The sequence below is a fragment of the Podarcis liolepis genome (assembly GCF_965112155.1).
Source record: "Podarcis liolepis genome assembly, chromosome: 2".
Classification (NCBI taxonomy): Eukaryota; Metazoa; Chordata; class Lepidosauria; order Squamata; family Lacertidae; genus Podarcis; species Podarcis liolepis.
The window spans coordinates 125827255-125854888 of record NC_139555.1 but is presented as its reverse complement, the minus strand read 5'-3'; the positions used below and the strand labels follow the sequence as shown (position 1 = coordinate 125854888).

Below are 27634 nucleotides of genomic sequence, written 5' to 3'. Positions count from 1 at the left end.
TCATTGCCCCCTGACCCCTAGCTATGCCTCGGATCCCCACTGTGGAAGGATGTATGGATCCAGAATTTGCCTCCACACTCACCTACCGACACAGCGTTAAGACCGTGTGAAATGAACTCGTTTTAAAGGGCTTGTCAGATTTCCCTCACCCTGTTGCTTCCTAGGAAAGGCCTTCTCCAAAGTGGCTCCTAGTTTCTGAAATGAACTTCCACAAAGTAGCCACAAACTCTCTTCCTCTCAAATTCCTGATTTTGCCACCTCTGCTCTTAGAACTGCCATAACGTGAAACCTAAGGCAATGCAGATATGTGGGGATTCCCAAATCCTGAGGTTTTCCTCTGAAAATATTGGCCTTTAGTAGGTCTGGTGCTTGTGATGAGGGACAGAAATTTCCTACTGCTGACCTGTACTGGTTGTTGTCAGGCAGAAGTGTGATGGGTGACCAGAGTCTGGTCATTCAGTCCCCCAGAAATTCCACCAGAGGGATGGAACCTCTCTCTGATTGGCCAACGGCACTTTTGGAGGGAAAATAAAAGGAGTCCTTTCTGAGGGAGAGAGTTAGATAGGGTTTGATATGAGAGAAGATGAAGAGGGATTGTTTTGAGGTGGGAGTTGGGGAGGAGGATAGGATTTGCCTGAGGGAGAACTGGTTCTGGTTTGAGTTGAAGACCCTCCCTGAGAGAGGAAAGACCCTCCCAGCCTGGAGAGGGAGACCCGGTTGTGGGTCTGGGGGAGGTCGACAAACAGAGGTGTCCTGGGAGGGCTGACTCTTGAGGCAGGAGAAGCAGATCCTGGGGGGATTGAGGCTCCCCTGGGTCCCCTTCCAGTCAGGAGGGGGCAGTTCTTCTAGGGAGAGAAGACCCCCCCAAGCCAGTCACAAGGGGGAAGGGAGTCCCCTGGGTCTGTTACGCCATTTTGGAATTACCTCAGGAGTGGGGTTGCTTAGAGGGGGGGAGCTGGGGGAAAGTGCCCCTCGCTCATGAACCAGGGTATTGATGGGGGAAGGAAGATGTGTTGTATTATCAGTATTTAACTGAACCACCTGACATAACTAAGTAAGAGAAATTGAAGTATAACAACTGCTGTTTGAGTAAAAAGAGGTTAAGTAACACTGTGTTTAATCCTGAGACAGGTTATAGTTTAAGTAAATAAATAGACTTCTACCCAGGAAAACGCATTTTCTGACCCACTTTCTTTCACAAACTTCTTTTTTGTTAATAAAACTTTCATGATTGTTCAACTTCTGTCTGAGTCTCTATTCACTCACTACAAGATAAACTGGTAAATTGGTGAGATCTTTGAGGTTGGTGTACTGTTAGGTGTGCACACTCTATTTAAAGGGGGGCAGTTAGTGGGGTGAGTCTGCCACATTCTTGACTGGTGGTTAATCATAGAACTGCAGAGTTGGAAGGAACCCCCAAGGGTCATCTAGTCCAACCCCTCCACAATGCTGGAATCTTTTTGCCCAATGTGAGACTTGAACCCACAACCTTGAGATTATGACTCTCGTGCTCTGCTAACTGACCTATCCCAATGAATTCAGTGGAACCTCCTCCAAGGTAACTGGGTAAAGTACTCATTCTTGAAGTTTTTAATCCTTGCAAAGCAAACAAAGCTGCAACTTCAGTCTTCCAAAATGGTATTCAAGATGCAATCCCCAGACATGACCGCAGTTTTGAAAATCCTCCATACAATTCCAGTTTCAGTTGCTTCAAATGCAAACTAGAAGTGATAAAGTGTGGTGGGATTTCATACAGTATTCTCTGGGCATGGGCAGAGTTCGCTGCTCTTCCTGTAAAGCAGAGGCAGGGAAGCAGTGGCCAAAGAACCGCCTTGCAGGCTTGGTCTAACCACAGAAAAGGGGTCTTGCGGGCTGAGGTGCAGGATCCCAGAGCGTCCAGTATAGGAAGAACTGAACAGGGAAGAACAGCCCCCCCCCCCTCTATCATAGAGAGGAGATAGAGAGGCACCCCCGCCTGACTCCCCCTCCCCCAAGCAATTCCCATGCAACCCCTGGGAAAATCCTCAGCGCCGGTTCCCATCCGAGCACCGGCAGGGGCTGCTCTGCCCCATAGCTCTATGGGCCGGACTTTTCCTGGCAGGCGGGAAAAAGGAGCATCGGGAGGGGCTTGAGAAAGGGGGGGGGCGTCGCTGGACCAACTCCTCCCGCCCTGCTCTTTCTGTTGCAGGAAAAGACATCGGCAGAGCGAGCAAGGGAGGCGGAGGGGCAGAAGAGAGGACAAAGGGGTAAAGATGCAGGGATGGGGGGGATGAAATGGGGAGGGGGTGGAAAGGACAAAGACCTATTCCCCCCCCAAACAACCCAGATCTGACATGGGACGATGAAGCCCCTCCAACACAAGAGATCACCCCCCCCATTACACTTGGCTATGGGATATGCACGGGGGGGGGGTGCAGTGGGCCTTTCTGTAGAGGACGTCCTTGCAGGGTTTCGTGGCGCCTTCTGCTTTGAAGCAACCCCCCGCCCCCGAACATTAGTTCCTGGGGGGATAGACGGAGTCCATGGAAGGATGAAAGGGCGAGAGAGAGGCCTGGATAGAGACACCCCCCTTCCTTCCTTCCCTCTCTCTCTCCCCCCCCCCCCCCCCGTGGCTCGTCTTGCGAGGCCCCTCCGGAGGGAGAGGTGGGCGCGCTCGGGAGATATTGGGCACGCAGGGCGAGGGTTGAATGGTGCCGGGGGGGCATCTGGGTGCAGGGGAGACTCAGGGACGGAGGGAAGAGGGCAGAGGAAGTTGGGGGGCTGAGTGATTAATGGAAGCGTCCTTGGCGCGGGGGGGAGGGAGAGACCCGTGGCCTTTTGGAAGAGATGTCGCCATCTTGGGCGCTGGGGGGGGGTCTCCAGAGGGGCTGCCTTGGCTTTTTCCTTCCCGGCAACAAATCTGCCTTGGAGGGAGGGACAGGGAGGGATCCTTGAAAAGGGGGGGGGTCCCATTTCCCCACCCAGTTCTTTCCAGGATGCTTCTTTCTCCCAAGTCCAGCCACTGGAGAGAAAAGGCAGAAAGATTCTGGGAGAAACCCCCTCCCTTAAGTTACCGGAAACTTCCCCCCTCGCTCAGGCTTCGAGTTTATTGCAGAGGGGGGGTCCCGTGTGGGTGGTCCTGGCCCACCTCTGTGCTGGCAGGAGGTCCAGATTTCAAGAGGGCAGATCTGGTGGGCAGAGCAACCCCCTGGCCAGGTCAGCTGCCTGAGAGCTCCAGGGAGGGCAGAAGAGAAAAGTCAGGAACGCCATTTCGGAAGGGACCTTCCTTTCTTCTTCCCTTTCTCCTCCTTTGTCTCCTGTCTCCGCTTTCCTCTCTTCTCTTCCTGCGGCCTTTTCACTCTCTGTGGAGGGGGAGACCATCAGATTCAAAGAAACAAGGGTTGTGACTGCCCCACCCAAATGTCCAGAATCCTCCTGTGTCTCCTTCCCCTCCTTCTCCCTTCTCTTACTCTTCCTCCCTTACCTGGGTTTTCTTCTCTTCTTTACCTGGATTACCTTACAGGGACCTTTAGGAAGTTCTCCAGAGGAACTGTGGGACCACTGAGTTCCTTTATCCTAAGAAGTTGTCTTCCTTATTATTCTTGTTCTGTTGTTCTTGCTATACAGTTACCTTCTTAAGCACAAATTGAGCTAGCGAGAGGGTCGTCTTGCCCATCTCGAAAGTTTCAATTTCTGTTCTCATCCTGAAGCAAAGTTCTTAACCAGATGTACTATTTCTGGGTTAGAGGAGTCTGCAACCTGAAGCGTCTGTAACCCGAGGTACCACTGTACAGCAATCCAAAAATATGGGTGGAGGGTGCTATGAAAATGCTCTCGGGATTCATATATCATTGATATATTGGTGGGCCTCAAGGGTAAAGGACCCAATATCATGATAGACAATGTCCATTGCTGGAGGATTTACGTGTAGGTATCTGAATAACAATAATAGTTCATTTATATGCCGCCCATCTGACTGGGTTGCAGGACGGGGATTGCCAGTATTACAAGCAAGGTGTGTCAATTTGCCAATCTTACAAACTGTGCAAGAGAGTAAGTGGGTGGGGTTATAGTTTATAGGAATCCTGTGATTTTGTCCACCTGTAACTTTCCTTGGTACAGTTTCTGAAGTAAACCTGCAAAATCTACAAAGAGACTCACAGGTTAATGGTGAAATGAGTTTATTTGTCTACATCATCGGACTGCTGCCCACAAAAACAAGTGCCATCATATATTTAGTGGCATATCTTTTAATTGGCTGACAGACACTTTTGGCTTTGCTTCTAAAGATGAATATTTTTGAATACTTTTAACAGTCACATAGGACATCAATAACACTTCTGTTTTATTTATTCCAGTTAGGAGAGACTCTGATACACCCGTCTGAGCTTATCTCCATTGAAATAGAAAATCACGGAGACATGTCCTGGAGAAATTGAGAGGTCTGTACTTTTCTGTGAGACTGTATTTTTTTTGTGTCTCATTTCAGTGTGTGGGAACATAGAACAAGCCCTTCCAGGTCAGTAGGTTATTAAGGAATTGTAGTATTCTGGGTCCAATAAGATCTGTAGGATATTAAGGACTTGTAGTTTTCTACTCATAATTCACTGACTACTTGGGTCCAGTATCATTTCGCCAAACTGGCCTCTCCGCAGAGTTCACACAAACAGCAGCATTCAGAGCATAGGAAACCAAAGCACGAAGAAGAGCTATAAATCCACATGACATTCCAGACTTCAAGTGGAATGGCTTAGTACTGGCCAATTACATCTGAATGGTTGCAAATAAATATTTCCTTAGCACTTGTTATTGGTTCTTCAATTGTTATTACCAAGTCATCCACAAAGGCTTTATATTCTTTCCTTCTGATTGATAATCCTTTAATTCCTTCTGCTAAACCTATATTATTCAGGAGAACGTCCAAAACCGTTATGAATAACAATGGTGATACTGGACACCCTTGTCTTGTCCCTTTTGTAATTTCAATATTTTCTGTTAAAACATTATTTAAAGTAAGTTTCGCCTTTTGTCTTGAATATATTGCTTTTATACTTCTCATAAACAATTGACCCATTTGCATCATTTCTAAGTTTTTCATCTTAAATTCCCAAGATATTTTATCAAAGGCCTTTTCAGCATCCACAAATATTATGACTGCCTGCTTTTCATTCCTGGCTGTCAAGTACTGAATAATATTCACAATATTCCTTTTATTGTCCTTCATCTGTCCTTCATCTGGTGGCCAGGAAAAAAGCCTTAATATTAGCAAATAGTTCATAATCACTGTTCAACAAAGAAATTGGCCTGTAGATTTTAACCTGTAATAAGTCTGAGTCTGGTTTGGGTATCAGTGTAATATATGCTTCTTTCCAAGTCTTTGGTATTTCTCCTTTTTTCGAAATATTGTTCATCTCTTCCTCTAATGGTGCCAGTAGGTTGTAGCTGAATTTTTTATAATATTTAATAATAACAACAATTTATTATGTATACCCCGCCCATCTGGCTAGGCTTCCCCAGCCACTCTGGGCGGCTTCCAACAAAATATTAAAATATGGTAATGCATCAAACATTAAAAGCTTCCCTAAACAGGGCTGCCGTCAGATGTCTTCTAAAGGTCTGGTACTTATTGTTTTCTTTGACAACTGGTGGGAGGGTGTTCCATAGAACGAGTGCCACTACCAAGAAGGCCCTCTGCCTAGTTCCCTGTAACTTGGCTTCTCGCAGCGAGGCAACTGCCCGAAGGCCCTTGGTGCTGGACCTCAGTGTCCGGCTAGAACGATGAGGGTGGAGACGCTGCTTCAGATATACTGGACCAAGGCCATTTAGGGCTTTAAAGGTCAGCACCAACACTTTGAACTGTGCTTTGAAACGTACTGGGAGCCAATGTAGGTCTTTCAAGACCAGAGTTATATGGTCTTGGCAGCTGCACCCAGTCACCAGTCTAGCTGCCGCATTCTGGATTAGTTGTAGTTTCTGGGTCACCTTCAAAGGTAGCCCCACATAGAGCGCATTGCAGTAGTCCAAGCGAGATAACCAGAGCATGCACCCCTCTGGCGAGGCAGTCTGTGGGCAGATAGGTTCTCAGCCTGCGTACCAGATGGAGCTGATAAACAGCTGCCCTGGACACAGAAATGACCTGCGCCTCCATGGACAGCTGTGTGTCCAAAATGACTCCCAGGCTGCGCACCTGGTCCTTCAGGGGCACAGTTACCCCATTCAGGACCAGGGAGTCATCCACACCCACCTGCCTCCTGTCCCCTAAAAACGGTACTTCTGTCTTGCAGTAACTCCATCCAGTCCTGGTGCTTTTCCTGATTTTAAGTTCTTTATTGCTCTCTAAATTTCTTCCACTTCTATTAATTCATTCAGTCTGTCCTTCTTTTCTGTTGGGATTTGTTGCACTCCATTCTTCTTTAAAAATTCTGCTATTTTGACTATATTCTCTTTTCCAGCTTTTTTATACGATTGTCTATAGAAATTTACAAATCATTTTCTTATTTCTTTCAGATTCTCTATTTCTTTCTCTCCAATTTTAATTTTATATATGTATTTTGAGATTTTCTTTTATTTATCTGCCATACTAGCCGTTTTCCTGGTTTATTTGCGTTTTCAAAGTTCTTTTGTTTCATATTTTTAAATTTCCATTCTACTTCCTGATCCAGAATTGTTGAAAATTGACTTTGTAATATCTTAATATTTTGATTAATCATTATATCATTTGGGTTTTTAGCTAGTTTGTTTTCCATTTTCCATTATCTCATTTAAAATTTCCATTTTTTTCTTTTCTCAGAAAGTTTTGGGTAGTTTCCCTTCTTTTGATTCTATTCTCTTTCTCATTCTATCAATTTCCAATGAAACTACCCCCTTCAGGTCCCCCATAATTATTTTTTGATCCACAAAGTCAAATAATTTCTCTTCCAACTTTCTATAAAATTCAGTCTTACTGCCATTTGGTGCATAAATCCTGACAATTATCAGTTTTCCTCCCTTCTTTGTCCTTAAATATTTGTCTCACTTCACTTTTTTTATATATACAACACCACCCCTCTCTTTTTACTCCTGTCTGATGAAATAAATTCACTTCCTAATTTCTTTTTTACCAAAATTCTTCCTATTTTTTTGCAACATGAGTCTCTTGTGAACAAATACCTAAGTTTTTTTAATAGAATATTTTCAATTTTATTTCTTTTAGTTTTGTTATTCAAACCATTAACATTCTATGTTTTAATGCCATTTTGTTTTTGTTACTATTTATTCGTGAAATAGAGTCTTTTAAACTTGTCCTTCCTCTTCTCTTAATTTATGTTCTTCTTCTTGGACTATGGTATCTGTTCTGGCTGCTGCTGCAGCTACTGCCCCTTCTTCCTCTTTATCCAGTTCCCTGTACCTTCGGAGGAAATTTTTTACTTCATCTATCTTTTTCAGTTTAAATTTCTTTTCCTTGTAGTAGAATGAGACTCCTTCCGGATACTCCCATTTAAAATCTATATTGTTTTTTCTCAGCACTTGTGTCAGAGGTTTATATCTGTCGCGTCTTTTCAGCAAACGAAGTGAAATGTCCTTAAATATGATTATCATTGCGCCATCAATATAGAGCTTCTTTTCTCTATTTTTTAAGCAAAATTAAATTTCTCATCATCTTACCTTTAAATATAATCAAACAACTTCCTGGAAACTTTCCATTTTTTTTATTTAACTTTTATCCTAAATGCATTCAATACTATTTTGGCAAATTCATCTTTTTCAATTCCTACTCATTTTGCAATTTCAGTAATCAATTTTTCTATAATATTCTCTCCTGCTGTTTCTGGGAGAGATCTGATTCTCAAATTTGTCTATCTTTGCATCACGTTGCACCCCACAATTCCTCCTGTTCCTTATTCAGCTCAGACACTGCACTTTTATTTTTCTCATCCTTCTTTTTTAAATCACTTACTTCTCATTGCATACGTTTCAATCCTTCCTCTAAATTTGTGTTCTCTTGCTTGCATCTTTTATCTGGGCTTTCATCTCATTCACAGTTAAGTCTAATTTTTTGTCCATCTGCTTCCATCTACTTTCCATATTTTTCTCCTTTGTTTAATTTCTTTCATATCTGTCTTCTGTTACAAAAACAGTCTTGCAACATCTCCTTCCCTTCCATTTCTTGCTTTGACCCTCTCCGGGTCCCTCCTGGTGTTCCCCCTTCCCTCCTTTTTTCTGTGTTGATGTCATTCTTAAATTGTTATTTCCTCTTTCACCACTAGGTGGCCCTTTCACCTCCAACCAGTTCTATATCAAATGTATATAGCTGAGAGGGGGACAAAGGGTAAATGCTGCAGTAATCCAGTAATTATTTGTACAAAAAGAAAAAGAGAAAGCAAGAGAAAACGTCTTCCGCCACTTGGTTGGCTAATCCACAGATCTTTCGCACTTTCCACTGTATCCCCGTCCCAAGAGCAAGAAGAAATCAAAACCATGTCCCAACGAAACCAAATTATTCTGCCTCTTGGTGGCTTAATCCAACTTCCACCGCATTATATTCCAGGAGAAAGGAAAAGAGGAAGGTATTCACTTCAATTATAATGTCTTAACAATGAAAAAGGTGAAGTTAAAAGAGAGAGAGAAAATAAATCCATCATGCTCATTAACCAAAAGGGGGAGGGTGTCCCCAAGTCTCTTCCTGTAAATATCTCCTCAAATTTCTTACAGTACCAGACTTTAGCAGTCTTTTTATATTTGTCTCTGCTTGTCTGGTATTTTAACTCGCAAAAATAGCTCCATAAACATATTTTTTACAAATTGCGCAGTTTAAATTAAAATTGAAAGTAAAAGCCAGAAGCTCCTTCTCCAGCGGGCTCCTTCAACTCCCAAAGGGTTTCAAATAAGTTTATTTTCTAGGGATTCAAGTTTATTTTCTAGGGATTCAAAGGGTTTCAAATAGGTTTATTTTCTAGAGATTTCCAACTCCCTTTCAGTAAACCAAACCTTCAGAACTAAAAAAGTATATTTATTATTTTTATTCCCTGTAGGAGATTAGAATCTTACTCCGTTTTGCAGCTAATTCATGCAGTGTAAATCAATCACAGTCAGGGCTGGTCTCCTTTTTTATCCCTTCTGTCTTCCGAATCTTTCTCAATTAGAATTTCCCAACATTTTGCCAGATTCAGGTTTCTTTTTGTTCGAAAATCAGCCACTGTGCTGGATAGACTCAAGGCTTCAATCCTCCGAGTAGTTAATGGCATCCCGCGCTGGCGTCTGGATCTTGCTGCACTTTCCGCTCTCCAAGGGGAGCATTTATAATGTCTTAACAATGAAAAAGGTGAAGTTAAAAGAGAGAGAAAAAATTAATCCACCATGCTCAGCAACCAAAAGGGGGGAGGGATGTCCCCAAGTCTCTTCCTGTAAAAATCTTTTCAATTTTCTTACAGTATCAGACTTTGCAGTCTTTTTATATTTGTCTCTTCTGGTCTGGTATTTTAACTCACAAGAATAGCTCCATAAACATATGTTTCTTCAAATTGCGAAGTTTCAATTAAAATCAAAAGTAAAAGCCAGAAGCTCCTTCTCCAGCGGTCTCCTTCAACTCCCAAAGGGATTCAAATAAGTTTATTTTTTAGGGATTTCCACCTCCCTTTCCGTACACCAAATCTTCAAAACTAAAAGGGTATATTTATTATTTTTATTCGCTGTAAGAGATTAGAATCTTACTCCGTTTTCGCAGCACTTTCCGCTGCCCAAGGGGAGCATTTTCGGTGGTGGAGAGACGTCCTTATATCGCTGTTGGCCTCAAAATAATCCTTTTGAGTGTTTTGGGGGGGCTGCAGCGCCCTTGCAGACTCCCCCTTTGTCTCGCTAAGAGCTGAACTCTCCCCTAAGGGCTGAGTCCCGTCTCTTCTCAGCTCTGCGGACCAACCGGAAGTCACTGTTTGATGTTTAATCATATTTTAATATTCCGTTGGGAGCTGCCCCGAGGGCTGGGGAAACCCAGCCAGATGGCTGGGGTTTGAATAACATATTATAATTAATTAATTAATTAATTGATTAATTAAGTTGGAACATATTTTCCCCCTTTAATTTATAGTATCATTCTCTTGGCCACATTTAGGAAAGGCATAATCCACTTTTGTAATCCAACTGACAGCTTACATGCAATTGGTATATTATTCCAAAGGATATTTTCTTCTGACATTCTTCCCTTTAGAATTCAGCTTTTTCAGTGTCACACATATTTGCTTAGCCACCCACCCAAAGGAGAAAGGAAAGTGAGAGAGTCCTGGACAGATAATTTCCACAAGGATAGTTGTATCTCACAAGACGGGCATGAGATCAGGTGGTCCATTCCCTGGCCATACTTCTTCAGGGAGACATAGAGAAGAGAGGGGAGAATCTAGGAGATGCTTTTTAAAAAAAGACGGTGGTGTTAATTAGACTCACTTTGTGTTAAGTTCCTTTTCCCTCTTCCGTGAAACCCTAAAATGATTTTCTTTTCTCCCAGAGAAGGTGATCCAAATTCTGAGGAGACACCTTCAATTTCATTGAGAATAATAAAGGCAAAGTCTGTCAGTGTGTACACTGAGTTTAAAATAATGAACTCAACAGAAGAGAAACCATCTAAAGCTATGCAGTGCAAAAAGAGCTTGAACTGGAGCAAAACTCTTAGGAAAAATCAACAAACTCGTAAGGGAGGGAAACCAATTAAATGTATGGAGTGTGGAAAGCGCTTCAGTCAACATGGAGCACTTAGAATCCATCAAAGAATTCACACAAGGGAGAAACCATTTAAATGTGTTGAGTGTGGAAAGAGCTTCAGTCAAAGTGGACACCTTAGAACACATCAGCGAATTCACACAGGAGAAAAACCATTCAAATGTATGGAGTGTGGAAAGAGCTTTGTTCATAATGGAAGCCTAAGAACACATCAGCGAACTCATACAGGGGAGAAACCATTTAAATGTATGGAGTGTGGAAAAAGTTTCAATCAAAGTGAATATCTTAGACTGCACCAAAGAACTCACACAGGGGAGAAACCATTTAAATGTGTTGAGTGTGGAAAGAGCTTCAGTCAAATTGGAAATTATAGAATACATCAGAAAACTCACACAGGGGAGAAACCATTTAAATGTATGGAATGTGGAAAGAGCTATGGTCGTAGGGACGCCCTTACAATACATCAGCGAACTCACACAGGGCAGAAACCATTCAAATGTATGGAATGTGGAAAGAACTTCAGTCAAAGTGGAAACCTTAGAACACATCAGAAAACTCACACAGGGGAGAAACCATTCCACTGTATGGAGTGTGGAAAGAGCTTCCATCAAAGTGGGCCCCTTCGAATACATCAGCAAACTCACACAGGGGAGAAACCATTTAAATGTATGGAATGTGGAAAGAGCTTCAGTCAAACTGGAAACCTTAGTACACATCTGAAAACTCACACAGGGGAGAAATCATTTAAATGTATGGAGTGTGGAAAGAGCTTCAATCGAAGTGGATACCTTAGACTGCACCAAAGAACTCACACAGGGGAGAACCCATATAACTGTAAAGAGTGTGGAAAGAGCTTCAGTCAAAGTGGAAATTATAAAAGGCACCAAAGAACTCACACAGGGGAGAAGCCATTTAAATGTATGGAGTGTGGAAAGAGTTTTCGTCATAGTCTAACCTTTAGAATACATCAGCGAACTCACACAGGGGAGAAACCATATAAATGTATAGTGTGTGGAAAGAGCTTCACTTCAACCAAAAACCTTAGACTGCACCAAAGAACTCACACAGGAGAGAACCCTTATAACTGTATAGATTGTGGAAAGAGCTTCAGTCAAAGTGGAAATTATAAAAGCCACCAAAGAACTCACACAGGGGAGAAACCATTTAAATGTATGGAGTGTGGAAAGAGCTTCCGTAATGGTGGAACCCTTAGAAGCCATCTACAGACTCACACAAAGGAGAAACCATTTAAATGTATGGAATGTGGAAAAAGCTTCAGTCAAAGTGGAAACCTTAAGAGACATCGGCAAACTCACACCAGAGAATAACCATTGAAATGTAAGGAGTGTGGAAAGAGCCTCGGTCAAAGCAGACATTTTAAAGACACCAGAGAACATTCACAGCAGGGGGGGAAGCATTTAAATGTGAGGATTGTGTGTGCAAAGAGCTTTACTGATAGTGAAGCACATAGAAAACATCAACAGACATACATCAGTGAGAAATCATTTAAATATATGGAGTGTTTAAAGAGCTTCAGTCAGAGTGCAAAACAGTAGTGAACTTGCATGGGAAGAAACCATTTAAATGCATGGAGTGTGGAAGGAGCTTCAGTAGGAGTGCAGATCTTAACATACATCAGCCGTTAGATACATAGAATATATGTGGAAGCTATGTCTCAGTGCTCTAATAATTTCTAGGCTACGTGGACTTCTCAACCCCGACTTCCACCCAATTATCTTTGAAACTATTGCTTAAAACATTTAGAAATAGAAGATTTATGTAACCGACTCTTCTTCCCTTGAGTCTTCTTCCCAGGCGTTGGGAGCCATTGGAATGGTAAGCTAAGGACTTTCTAAAGGTCTGGTTGTCAGGTTTTTGGACAATAAATGAATGAAATGTAAATCCTAAGACAGCAAGACACCAGGATACCCAAAATAATGGACAGAAGAACCGTTTTAGCTCCCTGACCTGTGACCTTCCCGTACATGTATAACTTCTATGAGCTAATGCCTGTACCTTCCTCAAAAAATCCCTCTCAAAGTTGTACTAAAATGAACCTCTGTTTTGAGTCACTAGAGCTTTTGCAATATCTTATCTCTCAATAAACTGGGTCCCTTCCGGATGTTGAATTTTGCTCTCTCTTGGCTGTGTTTTTCTTTGAGGTGTTATTCCTTCCACTGGTTCTGGTTTGAGTTGAACCCCCTCCCTGAGAGAGGAAAGACCCTCCCAGCCTGGAGAGGGAGACCCGGTTGGGGGTCTGGGGAAGATCTACAAGCTGGTGACCTGGGAGGGCTGACTCTTGAGGCAGGAGAAGCAGATCCTTGGGGGATTCAGATACCCCCTGGGTCTCCTTCCAGTCAGGAGGGGGCAGTTCTTCTAGGGAGAGAAGACCCCCCCCAAGCCAGTCACAAGGGGGGAGGGGATCCCCTTGGTCTGTTACGCCATTTTGGTATTGCCTCAGCAGTGGGGTTGCTTAGAGGGGGAGCTGGGGGAAAGTGCCCCTCGCTTAGGAACCAGGGTATTGATCGGGAAAGGAAGCTGTGCTGTATTTAACTGAAGCACCTTGTCCCAACTAAGTATCAGAAACTGAAGTATAGCCTTTTTTTAAGTGAAGAGAGTTGAAGAGAAGCTGTGACTGTAATCCTGTGTTTAAGCCTGAAACATCTTATAGTTTAAGTAAATAAGTTGAGTTCTACCCAGGAGAACACATTTCCTTTTTTTCTTTTTTTTAAATGATATTTATTGGGAATTTAAAGTTACAGAAAAGAGAAAAGAAAGAAAAGCAGAGAAAAGAGATTAAACAACACAAATCAATAATAAATAAATAAATAAATAAATAAATAGTAGCAAACATACCATACACCAAAATCAAAAACGAACAAAAAATAAATTTAAAGAAGAAGAAGAAGAGTTTGGATTTGATATCCCGCCTTTCACTCCCTTTAAGGAGTCTCAAAGCGGCTAACATTCTCCTTTCCCTTCCTCCCCCACAACAAACACTCTGTGAGGTCAGTGGGGCTGAGAAACTTCAAGGAAGTGTGACTAGCCCAAGGTCACCCAGCAGCTGCATGTGGAGGAGCGGAGACGCGAACCCGGTTCCCCAGATTAGGAGTTGTTAGGGATTGATTAGCTGCTTGTGCGTAAAAACGTGCTCCCTCAGAGTTTGTGCGACCCCACAAACCTCCGTGTGTGACGGAGCTCCTCAGACATGTCTGCTCTAGTCACTAGTAGCGTCCGACAGTGGCTGTCTGCGGAAGCGTTTCCAGCAAAGGAGCTCCTTAACGGAAACGCGTCTCCTGGACTCACGGCGTGACAGTTTCCGGCGAGGTGTGGGTCTCCCTATGGGAGACTCAGATACCTCCCCACTGTTCTCGCTGGAAGCTTCCCTGAGCCCTCCCTCCTGCTCGCATTCCCTCAGAGACCCACTCCTCCCCCTGCTGGTCCCTGCTTCAGCTGTTGAGTCTCTTTCTTCCTCCCTGAGTCCCTCCACCACCTGATGCTCCGATGGCAGTTCCCTGACATCCACCTCCCCTCCAGGGCCCCCCTCACCCCCTCCCATTTCCTCTCCCCTGGGAGGTGAAGGGCTAAAACCCCGAAACGAATCTTCCTCATCTTCCGACGTCTCGAACAATTCCCTCCATCGATCGTCGTCCTGGCTCGCTGAATCCTCTTCCTCTTCAGAATCTGGGAACCCCTCCAACTCCTCTTCCTCGTCGGTGGTGGCAAAGTATTCCCTTCGGAACCTCGCTACAGGCTGAGGTTTACGTGGGAACCTCTGATGAAAAGTCTCTATTAAAACTTCGTCATTGACCTCCTCTGCCCTAACCCAGGTGTTTTCCGACTCCGGTTCCCCTTCCCACATTACCAAATACTCTACTTGATCTCCCTTCCACCTGGAATCGAGGATCTCCGCTACATGGTAGCTGTGTTCCTTCTCCTCCATTGCTGGTCCCCTAGTGACCCTCCCTTCACTGTCTCCTCTATACGGTGACAGCAACGACCTGTGAAAAACTGGGTGCAGCTTCATGTGGTTCGGTAACCGGAGCCTGAAAGCCACTGGATTGACCTGCTGCATGACTTCAAACGGACCCAGCCTTTTGGGTCTTAATTTCTTACAACCTCCTTTGAACGGCAACCCTTGGGTTGACAGCCACACCTGGTCCCCCACCCTGATGCTTTCACCTTCCCTTCGGTTTTTGTCTGCCTGCCTCTTATATTCCTCCTTAGCCCTGTTTAAGTTGAGTTGGAGCTGGCGATGGATCGCTTCCATTTCTTCAACGAACTGTTCTGCAGCTGGAACGCTCCAGTTCTCCCCCTCCCCCCCTGGGAAGGCTCTGGGATGGCACCCGTGATTAGCCAAAAAGGGGCTCATCCCCGTGGACACGTTCTCTGCATTGTTGTAGGCAAATTCTGCCAACGCCAGCTTCTCCACCCAATCATTCTCTCTGTCATTAACATAACACCTCAAATATTGTTGGAGAACCCCATTTGCTCTTTCCGCCTGCCCGTTGGTTTCTGGATGACGGGCCGTTGAAAAATTAACCTCTACATGCAGTAAGCTCATGAGCTTCCTCCAGAACCTGGAAGTAAATTGTTTCCCTCGGTCTGAAACCACCCTCAAGGGGGCGCCATGCAACCGAAACACATTCTCTACAAACAATTTGGCTGTTTCTTCTGCTGTGACCGCATGTGAGCAGGCTATAAAGTGGGCCATTTTAGTTAACAGGTCTACTACAACCATGATGGCTGTTTTCCCTCTAGACCTTGGCAGATCAGTCATGAAATCTATTGCCACTGCTTCCCACGGTCTTTCAGGTGTGGGCAGTGGTTCTAATAAACCAGCCGGCGCCCGCCTCTCCCCCTTGGCTCTTTGGCATTGTTCACACCCTCTCACATACTCCCGCACATCTTCCCTGACCTTGGGCCACCAAAATTCCCTGGTAACCAGCCACATGGTCTTGTGTTGCCCAAAATGCCCTGCTGTGGGGCTATCGTGCAGCTGCTTGAGTACCTTCTCCCTCAATTCCCCTTCAGGTATATATAACGCTCCCTTATAATACAATGCCCCGTTTCTCTCCTCAAAACCACCGGATTTGTCTTCCTCCCTCCTGAGATCCCTGAGTTTGTCCTGGGCGTATGCATCCTGCACCGTACCCTCTACCAATTCCCTTTGCCCCACCAAAGTCGCCCCACACACCCAGCGGTCCTCTGGAATGATATGGGTTTCTTCGGGTGCTCCCTCCCCCTCCAAATATTCAGGTTTGCGTGAGAGAGCGTCCGCCCTAACATTCTCTGGGCCTGGCACGTAACAAATCTCAAAGTTAAATTTGGAGAACTCCTGGGCCCATCTCAACTGCCTTTGGTTGAGCACTCGCGCAGTTCTCCAATACTCTAGATTTTTATGGTCCGTGCACACTTGCACCTTATGTTGTGCACCAACTAGCAGATGCCTCCATCTCCGGAACGCCTCATGAATAGCAAGAAGTTCTCGGTCGTACACCGTGTAGTTCCTCTCGGATTTGTTCAGCTTTCGCGAAAAGAAGGCACACGGTCGCCACTCTGACTCCTCCTTCCCCGGCTGCAGAAGAAGCACCGCCCCTATGGCTCTGTCAGATGCGTTTGTTTCAACCCTTAGCTTCTTTCGTAAATCCACATGCAGAAGTTGTTCTTCAGAGGCGAAGGCCCTTTTCAGCTCCTCAAACGCTCGCTCCGCCTCCGCCGTCCATACAAACTTCTTTTTACTGCTGAGACAGTCAGTGATGGGCGCCGTCAGATGGGCGAAGTTGCGGATGAACTTACGATAAAAGTTTCCAAACCCTAGGAACCTCTGCACATCCTTCTTGGTTTTGGGTGTTTTCCATTCCAGCACTGCCTGTACCTTGCCGGGATCCATGGCCAATCCCTTGTCTGACAGGCGGTACCCCAGGAATTCCACCTCCTTGGTATGGAACCGACACTTCTCCAGTTTGACCCACAGCCTGTTGGCTTGCAGTCTGCTCAACACTTCTCTGACGTCTCTCACATGTTGCTCCTCATTCTCCGAATACACCAACGCATCATCTAGGAAAGCAACGCAATTCTTGTAGAGCAAAGGGCCCAGTACGTGGTTCATAAAAGATTGAAAACACGCTGAGCCTGCTTGTAATCCAAATGGCATAACGAGGTATTCAAATGCCCCCAAAGGGGTAAACATGGTGGTTTTCCATTCATCCCCTTTCCTTATGCGTATCAGGTTGTACGCCCCCCTTAGATCCAGCTTTGTAAAAATCTTTCCCTTCCTCACCCTGGTCAAAATATCATCAATTCTGGGCATAGGGAAAGCCACCGGTTCAGTCACTGCATTTAACCTCCTAAAATCGCATACAAGTCTCGGCTTGTCCGCGTTTTTTTTGTCCACAAAGAACACTGGGCTACCCCCTGCTGCTTTGGACTCTCTGATGAAGCCTCTCTTCAGGTTCTTGTCAATAAACCCTCGCAACTCCTGCATTTCTCTGTCTGACATGGCATACAACTTGCCCACGGGAAGCTGTGCTCCAGGGAGTAAATTGATCTGGCAATCAAAGGGTCTATGAGGTGGTAGTTGGTCAGCTTCCTTCTCGCTGAACACGTCGCTGAGATCTGCATACTGTGGTGGTACCTTCACCTTCTCCATTACTTCAGTCCCTGCTAGGGTGGCTTGGGCCCCTGCTGAACCCTTTTCCCCTTTGCAGTGTTCTAAGCAATGTGCTGAACCAAAGGACACCACTCTTTGATGCCAGCCAACCAGCGGATCATGTAGAGCTAGCCAGCTCATTCCCAAAATAATGGGAGCGCCTCCCAGGGTGGCCACATTAAACGCTATCAGTTCTGTGTGCCTTGCCACCCTCATTATCATTGGGACAGTCTGCAAGCTGACTCCTCCTCCCAACAACTCCCTGCCATCAATCGTGGTCACCTGCAGGGGGTTGCTTAAAGGGATAGTCTGTATCTGGTGTTCAGCAGCAAACTCCTTGCTCATAAAATTGCAGGAGCTGCCTGAGTCCAATAGCGCCTTTATTTTTAGGGGGTGCCCATTTTGCAGCTCTAGCGACACTTCAATCACTAGAGCAGGTCGAGGAGCTTCTGGCACGGGCACTTTCACTGCTCTTTGGCCTGGCTGCAGTGCCCCGATTGTGGCAACCAGGCGTTGGCTTTTACCTGCTCCGTTCCCCCCTGTTCTCCCCCCTCAACAGCTCCCACCATCCCTTGCCATTCCTTCCTCTGGGGGCAGACTCTGGCAAAGTGGCCTGGCTGTTGGCAGAGATAGCATTTCCGGGGGCCCTTTCCCTCCTTAGCCCCCTCGCTGGTTTTTGAAAATGCGCGCGCGCGCGCGCTGTTCCGATTTCCATCGGCTCTGCCGGCGGGAAAGCTGGCTCAGGAATGTCTGGAATGCGGAACTCCTTCCAACGTTCCCCTCTCCCTTCCCGCCTCTCCAAGGCTCTTGCCTCCTGCCGCGCTCCTATGGTCAGCGCAGATTTGGTCAGCTGATCCATAGACTCCGCCCTGGGGCTCCGTGACAGCTCGTCTTTCACCGCCGAAGAAAGACCTTCTTCAAATAGCATTTGAATGGGTGCCGCCGATAAATCCCAACTCAGTCTGTGAATCAGCATGGTAAACTCAGTCCAGTACTCACGGACAGATCGACTTCCCTGCTTACAAGCCATTAGCTGTCTGCGCACCGCCCCTTCCTCAATATCGCTGGAAAACATGATATCCATTGCACGAAAGAACTTCCTCGTGTCCTTTAGTATGTCATTGTGCGTTGCCATTAGGGGTCGAACCCAGTCTCTCGCCCCTTTCTCAAGATGCCCAATTACGAAAGCAACTCGCGATTCCTCATCAGGGAACTCATCGAACTGCACATTAATGGCATATTGCATCTCTGTCCTAAAGGCATGGTAATCCTTGGGGTCCCCCCCAAATTTTTGCACCAATCCTGGTACCTTTCTGGGGAATTGAGTGGCTCTCCCCTTCTTGTCTGCATCCTGAGCCCTTCTCTCCTCCAGCCTCGCCGTCTGCAGCGCCAGTTGGACCTCCAACGCTCGGTATCTATCTTCCAAGCTTGGACCAGCTCCAGCCCCCGCTCCTCCGGTTCCGGTTGGTTCGCTCATGATGCTTTCTCTTGCACAGGCAGCGTACAGAGACTGTCGGACTGCTGTTAGGGATTGATTAGCTGCTTGTGCGTAAAAACGTGCTCCCTCAGAGTTTGTGCGACCCCACAAACCTCCGTGTGTGACGGAGCTCCTCAGACATGTCTGCTCTAGTCACTAGTAGCGTCCGACAGTGGCTGTCTGCGGAAGCGTTTCCAGCAAAGGAGCTCCTTAACGGAAACGCGTCTCCTGGACTCACGGCGTGACAGTTTCCGGCGAGGTGTGGGTCTCCCTATGGGAGACTCAGATACCTCCCCACTGTTCTCGCTGGAAGCTTCCCTGAGCCCTCCCTCCTGCTCGCATTCCCTCAGAGACCCACTCCTCCCCCTGCTGGTCCCTGCTTCAGCTGTTGAGTCTCTTTCTTCCTCCCTGAATCCCTCCACCACCTGATGCTCCGATGGCAGTTCCCTGACAGGAGTCTACTGCTCTTAACCACTACACCACACTGGCTCTCAAACAAATCCAATATTCCCCTACCCTTCATTCACTTATTTCCCCGACCTCCTCACACCTCCCTTTTTTGTATTCTAATTATTAATTATCTCAGCAAATCCTTTCCATCTTTCACTGTATTCTGTCCTTTAGTTGTCTTAATTTATTTTACCCTTATCCTACCATAAAAAACCCTAAAACTTAAAAACTTATTTATACATAACTCCTTATAACATTTCTACTAAATCCTAATAGTTTCATTCCAAGATTTTCCTAACAGTCGTTAATTTTGCAATATTTCTCTAAATGAATTTTTAAACTTTCTGCCAATCTTCATCCACTGTCTCTTCTTCCTGGTCTCGTGTTCTGTCAGTCCTTTCTATCTGTTCCATCTAGTCCATCAACCTGGTGATCTTATGTCCGAGGCTCTTAACTCTTTTCCATGTCCCTTCTGCAGATCTTCTTCATAATTGTACCTGCACTTTTCTTTGTCTTCTGCTGGTCTTGTTCTTAATTTCCTTCCTTTGTCTCTGAGGAGTAGATCTCGGGGGAACAACCTAAGAGTGTCTTTATCCCTTCTCGGCCGGTCAGCCCGTTCTCCATGGTTAGCACTAAAATCCAAAAAATATTCCAAAACATACTTCAATGCCCCTCCAAAGTTGAGTGCCTTGACCACTCCAATCTCCTGGATCTGACCAACTTGCCATCTCCAGCCCCGACAGGACTCCGTCTCTCCAAGTCTGCCTCACTCCAGATTCAGTCCTCAGAAACGACAGCTTATGCTCCTGCCGGGCTGCATCTCTCTCAACTTGTATTACTTAAGGTTCAACAACAACCTCCTCCTCTGTCTTCTCCGCAACTTGCCCTGTCTGGACAGATTCCTGGGTCAGTTGTTGAGCAGGTTCTATCTCAGTGGTCACTGTTTGACCGAAATTATCAATTGCAGTAGTCATCAAATCCATCTTCGCATGAAGCTGCTCCAACAAAGCACTTGTCCTGCACAAAGCAGACACTAAGGTTTCCTGTGTCAACATTCTTATCCAAGGTCAGAGCCTGTTTCTCACGCTCTCTAATCTCTACAGCTGTAGAGTTCCCCAGGTCCACTCCAACAACAGTTCAAAAGCTCCCTCTAGAGGAAACAATTTCTATTTGTATCCATCCTTTTACAAGCAGATCCAGCAACAAAATTGCTTTCGTTTTTCAAATCTTTGTTCCTTTTTAGTGCAAAAGGAAACATTGGAATCAATATATTTCTCTTATTTAACTATCTGTCAAACATGCGTTATTATTCACAGTCAATGAACTTTCCCCAAACGTCTATCTTTGACAGCCCGTTCCCAGGTTCAAGACGATAGAAATTTATCTTTCTTTACTCCCTCTCCTGCAGGCTTGAACAATTTAAGATTTCCCCCCATCTTCTCCTGCTTCCAAGGGGGGGTTGTAGTTTTAACCTATGGAAATTTAGTCCTTTACAGATGACTTTCCAGACTTTAGCTTGCGATGTCTTTGCTTCAAGCTGTTTACAAAAGCGGAAGGTGGACTTCCTGTGTAGACCTTCCCGCTCCGGTGCCAAATTACGAAGTTTAATAATCCAATTTTCCGTTCTACTCACGGGTACTTGTTTAGAGTCCAATTGTCCACAGGAAAAAAGTCAGCGCTCTCCGACAACAGCAATGCGGCTTCACTCCGTGAAAAGAGCAATCAATTTGAAGCACCACGCCGCTCACCCCACGTTGCTCCGGATCCCTGTAGTCGGGTTTCCCCGCGAGTAGGGGAGGCGCTAAAGGTGCCAGCTGAATCCCAGGTCCACAGGCTTCTCCCGCCTGTGGTTTTTGATGGGTCTCCGCCTCGCCGTGGCGGTCCAGACCCTGATTTTCACGGAGCAGGTTCCTCCAGATCAGAGGAAGCAGCCATTGCCGGTGGCGCTAACCCGGAAGTCAGGAGAACACATTTCCTGACCCACTTTCTTTCAAAAACTTATTTTTATTAATAAAACTCTCCTTGTTGTTTGTTCAGCTTCTGCCTGGGACGATATTCACTCACTACAAGATAAACTGTGGTAAATTGTATAGATTTTTGTAGTTTGTATACAGTGAGATGTGCACACTGTTTAATAGAGTGCAGTTAGCGGGTGAGTCCAGTTTTATTTATTTATTAAAGTTCTTTTGTTACATCGGTAAACATCATATTACATCACAAGGCTTATTATACTGTAATTTTTAGCATGTATACAAAGTTTATATCCTTAAAGGGGGGGGGGGAATCACAAGGACAAAAAACTATTCCAAAATCATATATATATCTAACACTTTGGACATCCTGTCTATCCCGTTGTATATTCCTTTTTTACAAATTAATGTACTCGTATTATTGTATATTTCTTTACATTTTATCTAATACCTTCCTATATCAATATGTACCCTTGATCTTATTTCTCAACTCAGTCTCCAACGTCAATCGAATGCTGAATTTTGGACATTTCCATATGTGAGAACCCACAGTTCACGTCACACAAGGAGCCGCTTTTTAAAATGTTTTCTGGTGATACTAATTCAATCTGTCCTCTACCCACCAAAACCATAAAACGGTGGAGCTCGAAGGGACCCCCAGGGTCATCTAGTCCAACCCCTCTGCAATGCGGGGGTCGCAAAGAAAGCATCTGCCAAATATAGGTGCCCACCCTCTTTCCCCACTTGGAGTCCTCCCCCCTTCTCAAGGGACACCCATTTCTGAGCCCCCCAAAGAGCCTGCTCTCCCCCCACCCTGGGTTCGTGGGGGGCCGTTGCAGGGACCTCAAAGGCCTTGGGTCCCATGGTTTCCTTTCCACCCACCCAGGGGATCCTCCCATTCATCTCTCAGCCCCCCAACACCTTTCTCTGCACCCCCAGTCGCCCCGAGCCTCCCCTTCACCCAAAGGACTCGCCACCCCAGAGGCCTCCCAAAACAAGCGGAAAGAGGATAGGAGACGAGACGGAGAGAGGGGCCTTTTCCGGGCCACTCTAGGCAGCCGGGCTCTCTCTCCCCTTAAACCTTACATTCCCTCGCTGCTCGGGAATTTCTGCCCGTAGAGAAAGTGGTTTCCCAGTAGTGATGTATGAAAGAGCTGGGCCACAAAGAAGGCTGACCGCGTAATAATAATAATAATAATAATAACAATAATAATAATTTATTATTTATTATTTATTATTTATACCCCGCCCATCTGGCTGGGTTTCCCCAGCCACTCTGGGCTGCTTCCAAAAGAATATTAAAATGCTGTGATACATCAAACATTAAAAGCTTCCCTAAACAGGGCTGCCTTCAGATGTCTTCTAAAAGTCTGGTAGTTGTTGTTCTCTTTGACATCTGGTGGGAGGGCGTTCCACAGGGAGGGCGCCACTACCGAGAAGGCCCTCTGCCTGGTTCCCTGTAACTTGGCTTCTCACAGTGAGGGAACTGCCAGAAGGCCCTCGGTGCTGGACCTCAGTGTCCGGGTAGAACGATGGAAGAATTGATGCTTTTGAATTATGGTGCTGGAGGAGACTCTTGAGAGTCCCATGGACTGCAAGAAGAACAAACCTATCCATTCTTAAGGAAATCAGTCCTGAGAGCTCACTGGAAGGACAGATCGTGAAGCTGAGGCTCCAATACTTTGGCCACCTCATGAGATGAGAAGACTCCCTGGAAAAGACCCTGATGTTGGGAAAGATGGAGGGCACAAGGAGAAGGGGAGGACAGAGGACGAGATGGTAGGATAGTGTCTTCAAAGCTACCAGCATGAGTGTGACCAAACTGTGGGAGGCAGTGGAAGACAGAAGTGCCTGGCGTGCTCTGGTCCATGGGATCACGAAGAGTCGGACACAACTAAACGACTAAATAACAAAAACAACAGAGAAAGTGGGCAAGGCACCGGAAAGGATCTGGATCCCGCTGTGGGATCTCACCAGATTCAGGACGCGGCAACGCTCGGCTAGGACCCAGATCCCTTAGGGGCGGAAGGTGGGAGAGCTCAGTGGGTACAGCATGAGGCTCTTCCTTTCAGAGCTGCGGGATTGTGATCCACGTGAGGCAAAAGAGCCCTGCATTATTGACCGGTGGTTAATCATACAAATGCAGAGTTGCAAGGGACCCCCAAGGGCCAACTAGTCCAACCCCCTGCAATGCTGGAAACTCTAATTTGGGACTAGGCAAACTAAAACTGGTACTGTAAAGGCATGGCGGGAGTTCATATAGCATTCTCTGGTCATGTGCAGAGTTTGCTGCTCTTTCTGTAAAGCAGAGGCAGGGAAGCAGTGGCCAAAGAAGCGCCCTGCAGGCTTGGCGTAAGCGCAGAAAAGGGGCCTTGCAGGCTGAGATGCAGGATCCCATAGCATCCAGTATAGGAAGAAATGAACAGGGAAGAACAGCCCCCCCTTATCATAGAGAGGAGAGAGATAGAGAGGCCTCCCATGCAACCCCTGGGAAAATCCTCAGTGCAGGTTCCCATCCGAGCACCGGAAGGGGCTGCTCTGCCCCGTAGCTCTATGGGCCGGACTTTTCCTGGCAGGCGGGAAAAAGGAGCATCGGGAGGGGCTTGAGAAAGGGGGGGGGGCGTCGCTGGACCAACTCCTCCCGCCCTGCTCTTTCTATTGCAGGAAAAGACATCGGAAGAGCGAGCAAGGGAGGCGGAGGGGCAGAGAGGACAAAGGGGTAAAGATGCAGGGATGGGGGGGATGAAATGGGGAGGGGGGAGGAAAGGACAAAGACGCCTCCATATCTCCCCACCTTCCCCAAAAGTGCCTTTACTGGGGCCCATCAGGAGGGTCTGGATCCATGCAATCCCGCTGCGAAGTGGGGACCCAAGACCTGTAGGACTTGCGTGGCGTGGTCTCCTTTGGAGCCCCTCCCCCACAAGAGATCACCCCCCCCCGAAACAAAATAACACTATGGGACATGCACAAGGGCGGGGGTGCAGGGGTCCTTTCTACAGAGGAAGCCCCTGCCGGGTTTCCGTGGCGCCTTCTCCTTGGAAGCACCCTCGCCACGCGCATTTGGGGGCGAGGGGTGAGCGGAGCCAAGGGGGGTTTCCGGGCGCAGGGGCGTCTCAGGGACGGAGGGAGGAGGGCATAGGTAGTTGGGGGGCTGTGGGATCAATGGAAGCATCCCTGGCGTGGGAGGGGGGAACTCTGCGGGGGAGGGGGGAGAGAGAGACCCGGGGCCTTTTGGAAGAGATGTCTCCATCTTGGGCGCTGGCGGGGGAATCTCCAGAGGGGCTGCCTTGGCTTTTCCCTTCCCGGCAAGAAATCTGCCTTGGAGAGAGGGACAGGGAGGGATCCTTGAAAAGGGGGGGGTCCCATTTCCCCACCCAGTTCTTTCCAGGATGCTTCTTTCTCCTAAGTCCAGCCACTGGAGAGAAAAGGCAGGAAGATACTGGGATGAGCCCCCTCCCTTAAGTTACCGGAAACTTCCCCCCTCGCTCAGGCTTCGAGTTTATTGCAGAGGGGGGGTCCCGTGTGGGTGGTCCTGGCCCACCTCTGTGCTGGCAGGAGGTCCAGATTTCAAGAGGGCAGACCTGGTGGGCAGAGCAACCCCCTGGCCTGGTCAGCTGCCTCAGAGCTCCAGGGAGGGCAGAAGAGAAAAGTCAGGAACGCCATTTCGGAAGGGATCTTCCTTTCTTCTTCCCTTTCTCCTCCTTTGTCTCCTGTCTCCTCTTTCCTCTCTTCTCTTCCTGCGGCCTTTTCACTCTCTGAGGAGGGGGAGACCATCAGATTCAGAGAAACAAGGGTTGTCCTGGGGGTTGGGACTCCCCCACCCAAATGTCCAGAATCCTCCTGTCTCTCCTGTCTCTCCTTCCCCTCCTTCTCCCTTCTCTTTCATTTCCTCCCTTACCTGGGTTTTCTTCTCTTCTTTACCTGGATTACCTTACAGCAGTGTTTCCCAACCGGTGTTCCGCGGCACACTAGTGTGCCGTGGAACTTTGCCTTGTGTTCCGTGGAGGCGGGCGAGTCGGGCGGTGAGAGGCGGGGCGGCGGCGGCGAGGAGAGGCCGCCCAGCGCGGGGCTCTTGCCGTCTGCCTGCCTGGCTGCCTGCGAGCTCGGCGGGCAGCGCTTCCGTCCACAGCGCCCGCCTCGCGGCTCTCCCTCGTCGCGCGCCTTGGCTCCCGCGGCCGGCGAGGGGAGCCTGGGCCGCGCGCGGCTGCTGCTGCCGCCGCCGCCTCTCCGGGCGGGAACGCTGCGGGTGCGCGAGGGAGGAGGGCGGCCCCCGGGGGCTGGGAGAGCCGGGCTGCCGTGGCCGAGAGGGCTGCTCTGCCGGGCGCCGCTGACAATTTAAGAAAATTATCGCGCGCCTTGGCTCCCTCGTCGCGCGCCTTGGCTCCCACGGCCGGCGAGGGGAGCCAGGGCCGCGCGCGGCTGCTGCTGCCGCCGCCGCCTCTCCGGGCGGGAACGCTGCGGGTGCGCGAGGGAGGAGGGCGGCCCCCGGGGGCTGGGAGAGCCGGGCTGCCGTGGCCGAGAGGGCTGCTCTGCCGGGCGCAGCTGACAATTTAAGAAAATTATCGCGCGCCTTGGCTCCCTCGTCGCGCGCCTTGGCTCCCGCAGCCGGCGAGGGGAGCCCGGGCCGCGCGCGGCTGCTGCTGCCGCCGCCGTTTGTGGTCATGGCGGAGCTGCTGCCTAGGGAGGAGGGGAGAGGGGGCTGGCGGGGGGGCAGGCGGTGAAGGGGGCTTGGCTGCCCCTTGCAGGCTCAGGTGTGCACAGGTGGGTCCCTGGCCACCTGCATCTCTGTGTGTTGATCAATTGGAGGGGGGAAGGCAGGTAGAATTTGCAGCCTCTCAGGCCAGGAAGGGGGAAAGATTTGGGGTCTGGTGAATGTCTGGTGCGGTTCTTGTGACGCTCTGGCCATCCTGGGGTGTCCCCGGAGAAGAACTCAGAAAGGCCTGTGGGAAAGATCAGAGCCCTAAACTGGCTTTTCTGGTTCCTGGAGGGAGGCGAGAGCTGAGCTGCCTGTTCTTAGGAATGTCCTCCTCTCTCTCTCTCTCTCTCTCTCTCTCTCTCTCTCTCTCTCTGGCTCTTCCCGCCCAGGGCTTGTGGGCATCTGCTCTGAGAAGAAGATGGAGGTGACTTCCCTTAAAGGTCATGGAATCATAGAGGTGGAGGGAACCCAAAGGTCATCCAGTCCAACCCCCAGCAATTCAGGACTCACAGCTAAAGCATCCCTGGCAGATGCCCCCCCCCCGACCTCTCCCTAAAAGCCCCTTCCCCTGTCTGACTGCTCTCATCACCAGAAAGGCCTTCCTAATGTTTTGTGGGAATCTCCTTTCTTGTTTCTTTATATTTTATTGAGAGTATTACAAGGAGTTAAATTGGCGGGGGGGGGGAATAAAAAGGTTACATGCATTAAAAATAAATAGAAGCAGAGGAAAAGAGCAATAACAAAATAGCAATGGAATATAATTAAGCCTACAGAGCTATATATGCAAATGGATCTACTTATTCTTTCCCTTGAAGATACATTGATTCGTTTGTTACTGTGGTTTCGATCAATACTTTCCAAAGATCTTTACATTTGTCCATGCATGATCTTTGTCTGAAAGCTCATGGGTTGCAGGAGTTGTCATAGGAGGTTATATTTTTGACCTTCCAACTGTTATGGAAATTACAGGGGGGGCACATCTTTAAAGTTGTTAAATGCTGCCGGTGTCGACGGGGAGGACACCGGCAGCAGCGCCCCCCCCCCCGAAACCCGCTCCGGGCAGGTAATTCACAGAGAGTGGACAGAAGGAAGCCTTAAAGGGCTTCAGCCTCCCAGAGTGGCGGGGAATAATAATAATAATAATAATAATAATAATAATAATAATAATAATAATAATAATAAAATTGACAGGTGGTGTTTTTCTAGGTGAGGGGGTGGGGACTGTAATAACAAAAAAATCAGCTGTATATCAACCGCTGTTTTGCAATGAGGAATTGCAAATAAGGAAGATCAAAAGGAGAATGGTTTTTTTGGGGGGGGACTCTCTTCCTCTTCCTCCTCCTCCTCTCGTTCTTGCTCCTCTTCCTGGCAAAAGGGCTGCTGAGACCCCTTCTCTCTTGGGTGCCGGTGGGTGCTGTGACGTTGACGCTGCTGTGGCAAGTGCCTTTACTTAGCAGAGTGCATTCCCCTTTACACAGGAGGGGAGGGAAAATAATTGAAACTTACACTTTCGTGCGTCCCTCCCGGTGCGACGCTGCGCGCTGACGTCACGGGGCTGTAATGGTGGTGTGCCTTGAGATTTTTTTCATCAAACAAGTGTGCCTTTGCCCAAAAAAGGTTGGGAAACACTGCCTTACAGGGACCTTTAGGAAGTTCTCCAGAGGAACTGTGGGACCACTGAGTTCCTTTATCCTAAGAAGTTGTCTTCCTTATTATTCCTG

At 47.5% G+C, this 27634-nt stretch overlaps 2 protein-coding genes across 4 annotated transcripts in view; both read left to right on the top strand.

Annotated features, from left to right (window-relative positions):
- The window catches only part of LOC310701735 (uncharacterized protein), a 58735-nt gene that overhangs the window by 10266 nt on the left and 20835 nt on the right, over positions 1 to 27634 (top strand). The gene's annotated exons all lie outside the window — the stretch shown is intronic.
- Positions 2194 to 12326, top strand: LOC310701622 (uncharacterized protein). Of its 2 annotated transcripts, XM_083492799.1 has the most exons (4): positions 2289 to 2643; positions 4102 to 4200; positions 4338 to 4425; positions 10457 to 12326. In XM_083492799.1, exon 4 carries the CDS (start codon positions 10548 to 10550, stop codon positions 11994 to 11996), a length of 1449 nt encoding a protein of 482 aa, XP_083348925.1. In that variant the 5' UTR covers positions 2289 to 2643; positions 4102 to 4200; positions 4338 to 4425; positions 10457 to 10547; the 3' UTR covers positions 11997 to 12326. The 2 variants fall into 2 exon arrangements, with proteins under 2 accessions (XP_083348924.1, XP_083348925.1); XM_083492798.1 differs by lacking the exons at positions 2289 to 2643; positions 4102 to 4200 and adding an exon at positions 2194 to 2246.